The sequence below is a fragment of the Sorghum bicolor genome, chromosome 9 (genome assembly GCF_000003195.3).
Source record: "Sorghum bicolor cultivar BTx623 chromosome 9, Sorghum_bicolor_NCBIv3, whole genome shotgun sequence".
Lineage (NCBI taxonomy): Eukaryota > Viridiplantae > Streptophyta > Magnoliopsida > Poales > Poaceae > Sorghum > Sorghum bicolor.
This window is the reverse complement of record NC_012878.2, coordinates 4371057-4385078: the sequence shown is the minus strand read 5'-3', so window position 1 is coordinate 4385078 and position 14022 is coordinate 4371057. Positions and strand designations below refer to the sequence as shown.

At 44.3% G+C, this 14022-nt stretch overlaps 3 protein-coding genes across 4 annotated transcripts; 2 read left to right on the top strand and 1 right to left on the bottom strand.

Moving 5' to 3' along the window:
- LOC8075984 (histidine--tRNA ligase, cytoplasmic) lies at window positions 1148-5202 on the top strand. Its single transcript, XM_021447810.1, has 6 exons — window positions 1148-2593; window positions 2716-2895; window positions 3131-3523; window positions 3644-3925; window positions 4436-4576; window positions 4657-5202. The coding sequence occupies exons 1-6, from the start codon at window positions 1208-1210 to the stop codon at window positions 4957-4959; spliced, it is 2685 nt and encodes an 894-aa protein (XP_021303485.1). The 5' UTR covers window positions 1148-1207; the 3' UTR covers window positions 4960-5202.
- LOC8069506 (bifunctional protein FolD 2) lies at window positions 6875-9434 on the bottom strand. The gene is made up of 5 exons (XM_002439246.2): window positions 9245-9434; window positions 8948-9131; window positions 7711-7868; window positions 7390-7602; window positions 6875-7297 (listed from the first exon to the last, which is right to left on the bottom strand). Exons 1-5 carry the CDS (start codon window positions 9335-9337, stop codon window positions 7067-7069), a joined length of 879 nt encoding a protein of 292 aa, XP_002439291.1. The 5' UTR covers window positions 9338-9434; the 3' UTR covers window positions 6875-7066.
- LOC8075983 (E3 ubiquitin-protein ligase SINA-like 2) lies at window positions 10700-12733 on the top strand. Of its 2 annotated transcripts, none has more exons than XM_002440560.2 (3): window positions 10700-10954; window positions 11074-11298; window positions 11382-12733. In XM_002440560.2, the coding sequence occupies exons 1-3, from the start codon at window positions 10934-10936 to the stop codon at window positions 12162-12164; spliced, it is 1029 nt and encodes a 342-aa protein (XP_002440605.1). In that variant the 5' UTR covers window positions 10700-10933; the 3' UTR covers window positions 12165-12733. The 2 variants fall into 2 exon arrangements, with proteins under 2 accessions (XP_002440605.1, XP_021302497.1); XM_021446822.1 differs by having other exon boundaries at window positions 10700-10990.

Below are 14022 nucleotides of genomic sequence, written 5' to 3'. Positions count from 1 at the left end.
ACTCGATTCTGAAAATTGCATGCTACATCCTCGATTCATAAAACAACACAATTCTAGCACAGTATCATGTAACTGACTATAACCAAAAAATATACTCATATTTATAACTGTTGGTTGCCGTAAAATTCTAGGTGAAAAGTTCAAGCGAACAAAGTTTAGATTAAAAAATTAGACAAGTTGAGAATTCATCGAGAATTTCATTCTTTCTTAGAGGTTTACTGAGAGCATTTCCAAAAGTTTATCTAATCTTAATTCCCGTAAAGAGTATATTCTACAAAAAAAAACTCGAAACTTTTCTATTCTTTCAATAGTCACCCTATCACAAATAATATAGGATCAACAACATGGCATCTCATTTTGTGTGTGTGTGTGTGAGAGAGAGGATGATTTGGAATTAGGATAACAATAGATATAGGATGTTGAATAGGGTGGGCTGTTGGAGGGTGGCTTTTTGTTACATATAAACTATAATTTTAACTATAGGGAGATGAATAGAAAAATCTTAAAGATGCTTTAAACACAAATGTTTATGGAACTGAAAAGACTTTCAATGACGTGCTTGAACGACATCAAAATGGTTGGTGGAGTGAAGAAAATGGTTGATGGAGCGAAGAAAGGGAGGCAGCGCCAGAATGGCTAAACGAGTATCTTCCCTAGAGGACATAAAAGACTTTTTTGGAGAGAGATGTATTGATGTTATATGAATCATGATTTCCTTCAATTCAACATTACTCCCTTTGCTTATTGCACTTGATTCTACATTTGTGTGAATTTTGATCAAATTACCTTCTCGATTCTTTCAAAAAGAATGGCAGTGACTTGGCAATTGAGGCAGTCAAGGCCTTGTTTAGTTCGCAAAATTTTTTGTTTTTTGCCACTGTAGTATTTTGTTTTTATTTGACAAACGTTGTCCAATTACGGAATAACTAGGCTCAAAAGATTCATCTCACAAATTACAGGTAAACTGTGCAATTAGTTTTTATTTTCGTCTATATTTAATGCTCCATGCATACGACCAAAGATTCGATATGACGGGGAATCTTGAAAATTTTTGCGAACTATAAGGCTTTGGACACAACGTAATTATGCAACAGTGACGTTTTCTTCTCTCTCCAGAGTTTAAGATGACAGCGCATCCATACCGTCCATCGGATCAGATCGCGAATCCCTTTCCTCCTCCCGCGCTAGGGTTTAGTATCGGCACCCAATGGCGTCCACCGCCGCCGCCGCCGCCAACGCCACCGTCATGCTCGGCGGCAAGGGCGCGACCCTGTCGCCGGCCGCCGTCTACGCGCTCTCCCTCGGCGTCGCCGCCCCAGGCATCGACGCCGCCGCGCAAAAGTCGCTCTCGACCCGCGCGCCCTCGCCGCAGGAGACCCCCGCGCCGCTCGCCGCCGCCATCGCGTCGCTGGCGCCCGCCGAGTCCCGCGCCGCCGCGGCGGTGCTGCTGAACAAGCTGGTCCTGACCGCGTCCGACTCCGCCTCCGCGCTCGTCACCGCCGCCACGGCCGCCCGCCTCGCGGGCTCGCTCGACCTCGCCGCCGCGCTGCCGCTGGGCTCCCGCGACGAGGCCGCGGTGGCCGCGGCGTCCGCGCCCGCCGCCGTCGCGCTCGCGGCGCTGATCGACTGCTGCGCCGCGCCGCTGGCACGCGTCGCCGACGCCGTCGCCGCGCTGTCGTGCGAGGCCGCGCGCGGGGATGCCGCGGCCTTCGACGTGCCGGGCTCTGGCGACGGGCTCTCCGCCAAGGACGAGGCCGACGTCGCCGCCGATATCAAGGTGCTCGTCTTCGGCTCCAAGCTTGTCGGCGCTGCTGGGGGTGGTGCACCCGCCGCGGCCACGTTCGCCAAGGTGCCCGCCCTCAACGGGATCTTCCGCCAGGCGGTGCGGGCGCTGCACGCCTTAGTGCGCATCGAGCTCAATGCGCCCGTGAAATTGGGGAAGAGGGATGCTAGTCAAACCGGCGAGGGAAAGGAGGAGGCATTGGTGGTGCTGGCCACGCAGCTCGCTAGAGCTGTGCAGGCACTGTGCAAGCTGAGCGTTGCCCGGGCAAGGCTCTGTGCGGAGAGCATTGCTGATGCCGAGCTTCGGGAGAAGCTTACTGGTGGCGTTAGTGTTGATGATTTGAAGGGGATGCTTGACAAGGTTTTGATTGATTCAGATGCTGTGTCGGTCTTGAAGGGGGTGTACAACCACTTGCTCAAGTTCAGGGACTTTCTTGCCTGGGAAGCAGCTGTGGCCATGGCAGTGATTGAAGCAGACAGTTCAATTGAGAAGCCACAAGCTGCTGCTGAGAATGAAGCAGCCAGTTCAACTGAGAAGCCAATGGCTGGTGGGGACAAAGGAAAGGGTGACAAGAAGAGCAAGAAGAAGAAAACTTTGGGGAAGGGCACTGCTGCTGTGCTGATGCTGCTTAGGGACCATGTGACAAATGGAAGTACTGTTGCTTCCGTGAATTCTGTGATGGTTGCAGAGTGGGCAACCTCTCTCTCATTGCTATTTGATCCCAAATGTCCCGGATTGGAGTCCCTTGTGGAGAAAGTGAAGGAGATTGTTGAGAGCAATGAAGTCAGGAGATTGCCTAAAATTCCTAAGGTGAGAATCATATTATTCACAGACAGTACTGTTTTATTTATATGGTCTGATTAGTGGTACTCAGATTGTAATGCTGTTCCCTTTTCCTCACTTTTCTAAATGTTTATGCTTACTCCTGTTAGGGTACACGTGACTTTGGGAAAGAGCAAATGGCGATAAGGGAGCGAGCATTTTCAATTATAACTAGTGTATTCAAGATGCACGGTGCTACTGCACTTGATACACCTGTATTTGAGCTGAGAGAAACCCTTATGGGCAAATATGGTGAAGACTCAAAATTGATATATGACTTGGCTGATCAGGTATTGTCTCAGTGTCCTCTTACATTTTAGCTTGGTAAACAGGTGTTACTTGGCAGAAAATTCATGTTCATGCTGTGATTTGTCATGTACTTGTTTTTCCTATAGATCATGCAGAAGGCTAATGATATCATTGCCAGTATATAGGGCACTCAGCCTATTCATTTGTTGCAGTGTTTTCCTTAGATGGTGCCCTCATAATTGTGGTTTGACGTTTTACTTTTAAAATAACATGCAGGGTGGTGAGCTTTGCTCTTTGCGATATGATCTGACTGTTCCATTTGCCCGGTATGTTGCCATGAATAGCATAAGTGCACTGAAGAGATACCAGATAGCAAAAGTGTATAGGAGAGATAATCCATCTAAGGGAAGGTACCGAGAATTCTACCAATGTGACTTTGACATTGCTGGTGTATATGAACCTATGGAACCGGACTTTGAGGTCATCAAAGTTTTGACTGAATTGCTGAATCAGCTGGATATAGGCACGTATGAGATAAAATTAAATCACAGAAAGTTGCTTGATGGAATGTTGGAGATTTGTGGTGTGCCTCCTCAAAAATTCAGAACAGTTTGCTCAAGTATTGACAAGCTGGACAAGCAAACATTCGAACAGGTTAAGAAGGAACTGGTAAGCATCTGGACTAATTGGTTTCGGTTGAGGGTTCATTATATATGTGTTTTATTATGCCGCCTTAATAAGTTGTAGATATGTTGAGCATAGTCCTAACTGTTTTTTGTGTTCAATTAGGTCGATGAGAAAGGTATATCAAATGAAACCGCAGATGAAATTGGCAATTTAGTGAAGACTAGAGGGCCCCCATTGGAAGTTTTGATGGGGTTGAGAAAGGAGGGCAGCAAGTTTATGAATAATGAAGGATCTGTTGCTGCACTGAATGAGCTGGAAATATTGTTCAAGGCTCTGGATAAAGCAAATGCAATAGACAAGATAGTTTTTGATTTAAGTTTGGCCAGGGGCCTTGATTACTACACTGGTGTCATATATGAAGCTGTTTTCAAGGGTGCAGCTCAGGTTAGAAATTATTACTTATCACTGGACAGTGATGTTCAAGTTAATTTGTCAGTACTCTGGATCTTAAAGCATAGTGTTATTATTTATCAACTCAATACATAGATTTTTTTTTATAAAAAATCCATTTATTGGCAATTCATTTGATGTCTTTTACATCTGTCATCACATATGCAGTTATGCACACCCTTTTGTATACTCCCTCTGTCCCTGGAAACTTCAACTCCTAGAATCCGTGCCAGTCAAACTTTTTTGAGTTTGATCAACTTTATAGAAAAGCAGTATCTATGACATAAAATGAGTATCTTATGAAAATATATTCTATGATAAATCCAATGGTATTAATTTGGTACTATAAATCTTAGCGTCTTTTTGTAGAAATTCGGTCAAACTTTTAAAAGTTTGACTTAGGACAACTCTAGAAGTTGAAGCTTTCAGGGACAGAGGGAGTAACTCTCAAAGAGATGAAAGACCATTTTAGTGTATTCCTGTACTAACTATATTTGGCAACAGGTTGGCTCCATCGCTGCTGGTGGCCGGTACGACAACCTTGTGGGTATGTTTAGCGGGAAGCAAATCCCTGCTGTCGGTGTGAGCCTTGGAATTGAGAGAGTCTTTGCAATCATGGAGCAGCAGGAGAAAGAAAAAAATGAGGTACTTTTGCGCTCTATCATTTTATCCTTCTTCTTTCAAGGGTACTTGTACTAACTTAATAATTTTTTCTTGAACTGTAGAAGATCCGGCCTACAGAGACAGAGGTGCTGGTGTCAATTCTGGGAAAGGACCTTACACTAGCTGCCGAGCTAGTGAGCGAGCTGTGGAGTGCTGGGATAAAGGCAGAGTTCAAGCTCACTACCAGGGTGGCGAACCACATCAAGTATGCCTTGCAATCAAGCATTCCATGGATGGTGCTAGTCGGCGAGTCCGAGTTGCAGAAAGGAACTGTGAAGTTGAAGGATGTTGAAGCCAACCAGGAATACGAGGTTGATAGGAAGGATTTTGTTCAAGAGCTGAAGAACAGATTGAGTAGACCCTAAGAGGGAAATTTTAGGTGTTGATATCATCTTTTGACATCGAATTGAGGCAAAGTCAATTAGGGGGGGAATGACATTGGAGCATTATTAGTTTAAACTGATTGGAATGTTTCAGTGGGGTTGGCAGAGAGCCACTTGTTATGGTCATTCGAATCCCAATGCATTATGCTGTTGATGAATCAGGCTGCGATATATTGTGAATTATATTCTTTTTGTACTTGAGAAATGAAATGGTTTTTTGTCACATGTGATTAGAACAGCAACAAAGCTTTTTTTTTCCATTGCATTTATTAACCAGGAATGAGTCCAGGACATCGTTCTGATTCTTGATCTGAGTTGAAACAACCAAAATAGTACAATGGAGAACGCTACACCAGCTCACACAGTTTGTGAGTCACTTGGCATCCTTGCATATTCGCCGGCCCTGCTTTGCGGCATCCACGGTGTTCTTGAGCAGCATCGCCACCATCACGGGGCCAGCGCCTCCCGGAACTGGAGTCTGGAAACCGGCGACCTTGCTCACCTCTGCGAAATCCACATCGCCGACGGGTTGGTCTCAGCATCTTCGACGACCGCAGCACCTCGCTTGATTAGAAAAGGTGATTGTTTAAATGGCTTGGTCATTTGCAATTGTGCCTGATCATAATAGGACTAATGAGTTTGGCCTAGTATGTGATGGGCCAAGAGAAACACATGTGCATGGACTGGGCTGCATTGAATATTTCTGGGATGTACATAATAAAAATTTGGGCTGAAAATTATATAAAAAAAAGGAAAAAAGTCTACTTTTACTCCCCCCAACTTTCATGAAAGTTCATTTTTTCTCCCTCAACTCCAAAACCGGATTGCAAGACATACTTGATGTGGTTCGCCACCCTGCATTTTACCTCCCTCGAGCGGTTTCGAAGGCGCTTTCGCTACGGTGACGGTGGTTTTGTCTTTTTCTTTTTTAATTATTTCGGCTGATTTTTTGAAAAATCATAGTAAATCACATAAAAATCATAGAATAGAAAAAAACTAATTTTTATGATTTACAAAAACATTAGTATAAATAGTATGCTTTACAAAAACATTAAATATAATTTTTTAAACTCCACATGAGCATATCTACGCAGTAAAATATATGATGTTTTAGTATAATATTTTAGTAATTTCTATTTTATGATTTTTCTGTGATTTACTATATTTTTTAAAAAAATTCAGCCGAAATAATTTAAAAAAAAAAGACAAAACCACCGTCGCTATAGCAAAACCACTGTTCACTGTAGCTAAACCGCCTTCGAAATTGCTCCAGGGAGGTAAAATGCACGGTTTGAAAAATTAAGGGAGGTGGTTTGTCTGGTTTTGGAGTTGAGGGGGGAAAACGAACTTTCGTAAAAGTTAGGGTGGAAAAGTAGACTTTTTTCTAAAAAAATAATGTGATTAAAAAAATCAGCCCAAACAATGGGCGTGACCCATTATAAGCCTGCCTACTACATGGGCTTTTAACATGTCACATTTTAATTAATTTTATGATGTTTTCATGATTTGTCAACTAAGCGTCACGTTAACATTTATAAGAATCTGCCTATGTATGTGGCATTGTGCAAGAGCCTGTGATAAAAAATGAATGCCATAAACCTTTGTAACGTTAAAAATCAATGCCATAGGTTTCTAGGATTTTCTAGAACTTTTAGAAGCTTAGAAACATTTTTTTACGGTGTAAAAACCTTATAAGGTGCTTACTAGAATTTTTTATGGAATCAGAGGGAAAGAGTTTTTTCCTTTAGTTTTCATGTGACTTATTCCTATGAACCAAAGGCTACTACAGGAACTAAATCCTTAGAAATTGGAATTATATAGTTTTCCATGTGTTTCTCCTACATCTATAAACACCGCCACCACCCTTCCCTGACGCCTGCAATTTGGAGCAGCAGCAAAACCAGCAACCCTTTTTTTTTCCATTGCATTTATTAAACAGGAAAGCTGCTATGACTATGACTATTATTCTTATTCTTGGGGAGTTAAAACAGCCAAAATGATGAACAAATTGTTACATCAACACACTTTTTCAGTCAGTTCACATCCTTGCAATACAGGTTGTACAGCAATCAGAACTGAGATGAAAGCCCTACTCGACTATTCCCCGCTTTGCCCCATCCACCGTGTTCTTCAGCAGCATAGCAACCGTCATTGGGCCAACGCCTCCTGGAACCGGAGTCAGGTAACCAGCAACCTTGCTCACTGCTGCAAAATCTACATCGCCAACAAGTCGGTACCCAGACTTCCGGGTAGGGTCATCAACAGAGTTTGTCCCAACATCGATGACCGCAGCACCTGGCTTGATCCAATCCCCTTTGATCTGACAGCCAAGAAAAGAGCACAGTGACTCAGTGAGCAATGGGCAATGGATATTGCATCATACTGTGAGAATTTGTTGCAGTAGCTACATACCATCATAGCCTGCCCAGCTGCTGCAATGACTATGTCAGCTTCGCGTACAATGCTTTCTGGATCAGGGGTCCGTGAGTGCACAATAGATACAGTCGCATCTTCCTTCAGAAGAAGCAGGGATACAGGTAACCCGACAATGTTGCTGCGTCCAACCACAACTGCCCGTTTACCTTTAACAGTGACTCCACTCCTTGACAAGAGCTCCATGCATCCCTTGAAGGAAAAACAGATACTAAGATTAGGGATCGCAAGTGAAAACAGCAACACCAATAAAGTGTTCTACTGTAGGGTACAGAAATGCTGTACCAATTGTTCCAATACCTTTGGTGTACATGGTTGGAACAGTGGCTCTCTGCCTTTCATTGCAAGCTTGCCAATATTGAGAGGATGAAACCCATCAACATCTTTTTCAATGCTGATCTCGTTCAGTATCTTTTCTTCATTGATGTGCTTAGGAAGTGGAAGCTGGACAAGGATCCCTGAAAGCAAACTGAATTAGCTTTCCTTCATAATTTGGAACAAGGATTTGGGTTCCGTGAAACCATTATGATCAAATAGTCAGTATTTCAAGAAACTAGAACAAGGCATGAATCAAATGAAACAGAACTGCCTCATACAAGCATCAGCAAACTGAACTTGTTGCCTTTTCTATGAATCCAACAGGAAGGTAGACAAGCTCATTTTGCAACCCCTCCGTATAGCATGACACTCATCTACATTGTTATGAAAAGACAAACCAATCGATAATGTACATAGCTCAAAGTTCAAAATTGTGAAAAACATTGAGCTTAGATTGACCGCGCCCAGATTTTGTAGCTATGGATTCTCATTTACAATTGAAACAATGCAATGTTTGATCTCTCCATGGCCGAAACTAATATTGTATCTGAACTTGGCAAACCAAAGTCTCTGGTGTTATGTAACAGAATGAGAACACAAACTGAAAGCTCAGCAAATCAAGTTCATGGGAGAATCCTGTAGCATCACATAAGAAAGAAATCACACTCAAACAAAATATTAGACTGATACTTATTTTGGCCATTTATTCCCTTTACTTATCTGTGAGAATTTGCAACTGGGGGGATACATAAGTTGTGATGCCCAATGTAGTGAGTGACAGCTCCAAAAGATAACACATATATACTGTACAGAGCTGATACCAGTTTTATAGACTATACTCTTTTCAGATCCTGCTGTGTGAAAGCGCTCAAGGATTCAAACTCCAAGCATTGAAACAGAAATGTACACTCGATGGAGACAGGATCAGGCCAAATCCACTGAACTTCAAACCTGGAGGACTGCGGATGCCAGTCTGAAAAAGAATGGTATCACCGCAGCCCACAGGCACCGCATCATCAGATAACACAAGTGAACATCTAAGCATCTGAACATTCACCTTGTTTTCACAATAAGGGAAATCTAACCATCTCCAGAGTCACCAGACAAGCAGGGAGATTACTACAATCGCAACAATCAGAGTACCATGCTGGACGCCTGACAACCAAGTGACCAAGAGCAAGCAAGGCGAAGGAAAGAAGAAAAACAGTGGGGGCGGTACCGTGCACGGCGGGGTCGGCGTTGAGGCGATGAACCTCGGCGACGAGCGCGGGCTCGGAGATGTCCTCGGGGAGGTCGACGTCGATGGAGCAGATGCCGACCTCGGCGCACGCCTTGCGCTTCATGTTCACGTACGTCTGCGAGTCCTTCCTGCTCCCCACGATGACCACGGCCAGCCCCGGCACCTGCGAGCGAGCGAGCGAGCGAGCGAGAGAGAGAGAGACAGCACGGCGTCAGCACACAGCCCCCGATCCAAGAACTCCCAGGAAGCGGTTAGAGGGGGGGTGAGGGTGCTTACGAGTCCGTGGGCCGAGGAGAGCGCGGCCACATCGGCGGCGACCTCGCGGCGGATGTCGGCGGCGATGGCCTTGCCGTCGATGATCTGCGCCATCGCGGTGGCTGGGCGAGGGAGTGGTGGTGGCGACGACTCCGGATGAGACCTGTGGGGGGATCTTCGGCTGAGTGGGTTAGGTGAGCCTGGCCCATTGGGCCTGCGGATTTCTTGGTCTGGGCCTGAAAAAAGAAGGAATTTGTTAGGCCTGTTTGGTTGCTGTACCATAGCACCTCCAAGAGTACCTATTTGTTGTAGGAGTATTAGAGCATCTCGAAGAGTACTTTATTTTTTTCTTCCAAAAACACAGTGTTTTTCAACTCCCAAAAGAGTTTTGGATGAAATAAATAAGGTCATCTCGAAAAGTTTCTAATATCCCAGTCTAAAAAAAAATCAAAAATTAGTGTTTTGTTAGCCTAGATCTAGTCTTGACTCATGCGTAGTACAATTATTATTTTCGTGTTTGTTAGCGTGGATCCAGTTGTGCAATTATTTCATGTTTGGTTCCTCGTAGAGATTATTATGCAACCTTGTAAAGTGTTCAATACACCATTAAGTAGTGTGTGCGCATGTCAACATTTGGTACAATATATATTTACAAAAGTTGATGGCCATAAAAAAAGTATATTATTCTATCATTCCCTACCTCTACAAGAAATATGAGATATCTACTAGAACATGAGGGTGACTACATGTATCAAAATATAAACTACTAAACATAATTTTACTAAAGATGACTTGCTTCTGCAGAACTAAACACCAAGATAATGGATACGCTAGTCTATGAAATGCTAAAACTAATACAGCCAACCAATCACGTCTTATGTTTACATAATGACATAACTTGCTAGGGTTCACCGTATTCACTGAAGTCTAAACCAAACCCATCTAGTCGAGTCCTAAGTTTATTTTTGTCGAATCTGTTAGATATTCATTACTTTTTTTAAGAATTAGGTGTATGGCCTTGGAAAAAAACTTTCTTTAGGTATATGGTCCTCATTTTTTTTCCAATTTGGCTCTATGGTCTCAAAATAAAATTTATTTGGCTCTATGACCTTCTGTCAGTTTTAAGCAGCTAATGGTGTTAAGTCAGGGGTAAAAATATCATTTTACCCTTAGCGAAATATAAAAAACTCTATTTTTATGTGAATATATATGTGGTTATGTACTGGAAATATAAATGTGATTATGTGAGAATATATATGTGTGGTTATGTGCTGGAAATATATATATAATTATGTAATGAACATATAAAACTCTATTTTTTGTCAAGAGTAAAATAGTCTTTTTATCTCTGACTTGACATCGTTAGCTGCCCAAAACTGATAGAAGGGCAAAACTCTATTTTTCGCTAATTGGTATTTTATATTTTGTATTCTATCGGAAAAACACCCCCCTTGTTATATGCAGCTGCGGAACTTCACCATGGCCCCCCTCTTCTGACGACTCGCGCAAATCCCCCAAATCCCCCGAGCTTCAAAAGAAAAGAAAAGAAAAAAAAAACCAATCCCGAATTCCCCATCCGTCCCTAACCAGCGGCAGGGCTCCTGGCAAGGCGTCTTGTCGGGGTTGCTGGTGGCCGGCGCACGGCGGCGGTACTCCCCCGCTACGGGCGGTGCCGCGGTGGGACTCCTGGCGGCAACAGGAATTCGCACCATGCGGCGGCGGCCGCGGCCGGTAATGTCGGAACAGCCATCGTCAACGAGCTTTACAGTTTCGTCGATTGGGATAAGTTCTTTAATTATCATGCCGTCGATTACGGAAAGTAATTTTTTTTTTCGTGCCGTCGATTGAAGTTGGTCAAGAGGAGGAAGAAAATGGTAAGCACTTTCAGCTTCGAGGAGGACGAGGATTCCGATTCCGTGGAGGAGGACGAGGATTTGGGCGCCGCCGACAGCCTTCACGCGCCGCCAGACGTGCGTGCTAGGACGAGCACCGCAGTGGCGAACGTGACGGTGGGTGATGCCGACGCCCTCGAGTGCGGCGTCTGTTTCCTCGCGCTCAGGCCTCCCATCTTCCAGGTTATTTCTCCACATCTTCTATTACAATCTGCCATACGTGTTCGATTATTAGCATTTCTTGAAGCAAGCTGCCGATTTTGCAGTGCGAGGTGGGGCATGTGGTGTGTTCGGCCTGTCGCGACAAGCTGGAGGCCACCGGGAACGGCAACTGCCATGTCTGCCGCGCTGCCACGCGTGGGGGTTACCGCCGATGCTACGCCATGGAGCGTCTCGTGGACTGCATCCGCGTCCCCTGCCCATACGCGGCTCACGGCTGCGACGCGACGCCTCCCTACCATGGCCAGGAAAGCCACCGTCAGGTGTGCCCGCACGCGCCCTGCCACTGCCCCGGCGACTCGTGCGGCTTCATCGGCTCTGAAACCGCGCTGATGGACCACTTCGCCGGTGCACACAAGTGGCCGTGCACCACCAAGGTCCGCGCTGGGGAGGCGTTCAGCATCCGCCTGCGTGACGGATTCAACTTCTTCCTCCTCGCGGACCATGACCGCTGTGGCGATGGTGAGCAAGCGGCGGTCACTTGTTGCAGCGTCCCGTGCCGGCTGTTCCTGCTGAACGTGATGAAAGAACGGCTTAGCCGTGCCATCTCGGTGATCTGCATCCATCCTCACACATCCTCCGCCGCCGCTGCCAACAACGGTGATCAACAGCTGCCGTTGACGCAATGCGAGCTGGTGTTCTCGTGCTACGGTGACAGGAGCTCATGCCGTAGCCACTACCAGTCGTCGGTGTTCAGAGTGGTGTGCACGGACCTCTCCAGTGGGCTGCCCAACCCTGAAAACTGCTTCCAGTTCTTCGTGCCGAACACCGTTTTTGGGGTTGGAGACGACAAGAATTCTATCCAGATTAAAGCACGTATCATCAACTAGATCATCAAACAGCTTGGTGTGTGCACGTCAAGGATTAATCTCAAACCTGCTGTAACGTGGACAAAGTAACCGCATCCGACCTGCTTGAATTTGGTCTTGCAGACTTGGATATTGGGACTGATTCCATTGAAGAGCAAGTCATTCGGAACCAATCTTGCCTCAATTGGTGGCATTCCTGGAGACTGTGGTGGCACGGCAAAGCAAGATGAGGTGCTGACTCCTTGTTTGCTTTAGTGGCTTGGGAGCTTTCGAAGGAGCGCAATGGGAGATGCTTCCGCGGAGCAGCAACATCGGTCCAGCAAATTCTGTCAACCATCAAGCTCAATGCAGATCAGTGGATCCAAGCCAGGGCCGCCAATTTGGGTTGTCTAGTCAGCGAGTAATAGCCTTTGTTTTGTTTTGCTAGGGAAGGCTGATCTTCAATGTAATTCTCTTCCCCCCTAGTGCGCCTAAGGGCGCGTTGTGTAAACTCTATTTCTCCTTAATACAAATGATACACAAACCTTTTGTGCTTTTAAGAAAAAAAAAAAGAGCAAGTCAAGGCAGACTTGGATGTGTGTTTCCTGTTCTGTATTTCCTGAGTTATATGTGTGTTTCTTCTTCATCTGTTCCGAGTCTAATTGATGATCCTAATTCCGTTTCTCTTCTACCTGTGTACTCCTTTTTATCTTAGTGCATCTGCATACAAGAAACCATGATGTCAAAAGGGGGCACAAAGAAGGCTATGGATTTAATGACTCCTATGTTTTCTCTTGGATTAAGTCCAATTTTAACCCACAATTCTTTTGTTCGTCTAATTTTATGTATTAAACCCAACTACAAAACAAGATAAGTTTGGCGGTAATATGCCATCTTGCCAGACTTGTCAATTTCAGACTCTTGGGAATGTTTGCTTCTCAAATGCTGTTTTTGCTTTTTGGGTCATCGACTGCGTATGGTCATTCAGTTGAATGTGGACGCTCATCATGCAAATGAGGTAACCGTGATTTTCGCACACTTTAATTGTAGTATTTGATTCATAAGTATGAAGAAACAATATTCATGATGGTAGCCATGATTGTCCAGCAGCAATATTCTATATCGACTTTATGTCCATGTTAAGCCGCCTTCTATACTTAGATTATCATGTGCTACTACAAACATGCCTTCTATTGAACGAAGCTGGCAGTACCTCTTCTATAATAATTGACATTAAAATGGCTAATTGTCCTGACAACGTTATCTATTCTATAACTGAAAAAAAATGTCAGAACTTACACAGCAGTAGAGCAAGCTAGGTCAGATACATGCATACAGCAAACCGTCCTCACTTTGCAGATCGGGCCACAAGGCCCACTAAGGCCATGCCCACCCGTATTTGAACAATTTTTGTTAAGAAAACTATCAATTTCAAAGCATTTTTTTGATGATTAAACCATAAATTTGCTACATTTGACTTCCCTTTTTCGTCCTTGTCCTCTCCTGAGAATTTAAGCAAGCTCCGCCACTGGTTATATGCCTCTGGTAACCGGATATTTGGACTTCTTTATTGACATAATGTGTACTTTGGACTATTATTATTGATGTAATATTTACCCTAGTGGATTTATATTAACTATCACTCTTATCAATTTTGTTTAATCCTTATATATTCTCTTGTCATTTTTGCCTTGAAGTAGAAAAATATTGCTTAAATTTGCTACAAATTATACTGTTTTGTGGCTATTAGTCTGGTCCGGTTAGTTTGGTATAAACAAGACCGTACTTGCTCAATTCTAAGCTTTCAAACTGTCTGATCGCTCTTTCATTTTAGATGGCTGAACTTTCAAAATAACCAAAGAATCGATCGGTTCGGTGCGGGTAAACCGAACACCCACTC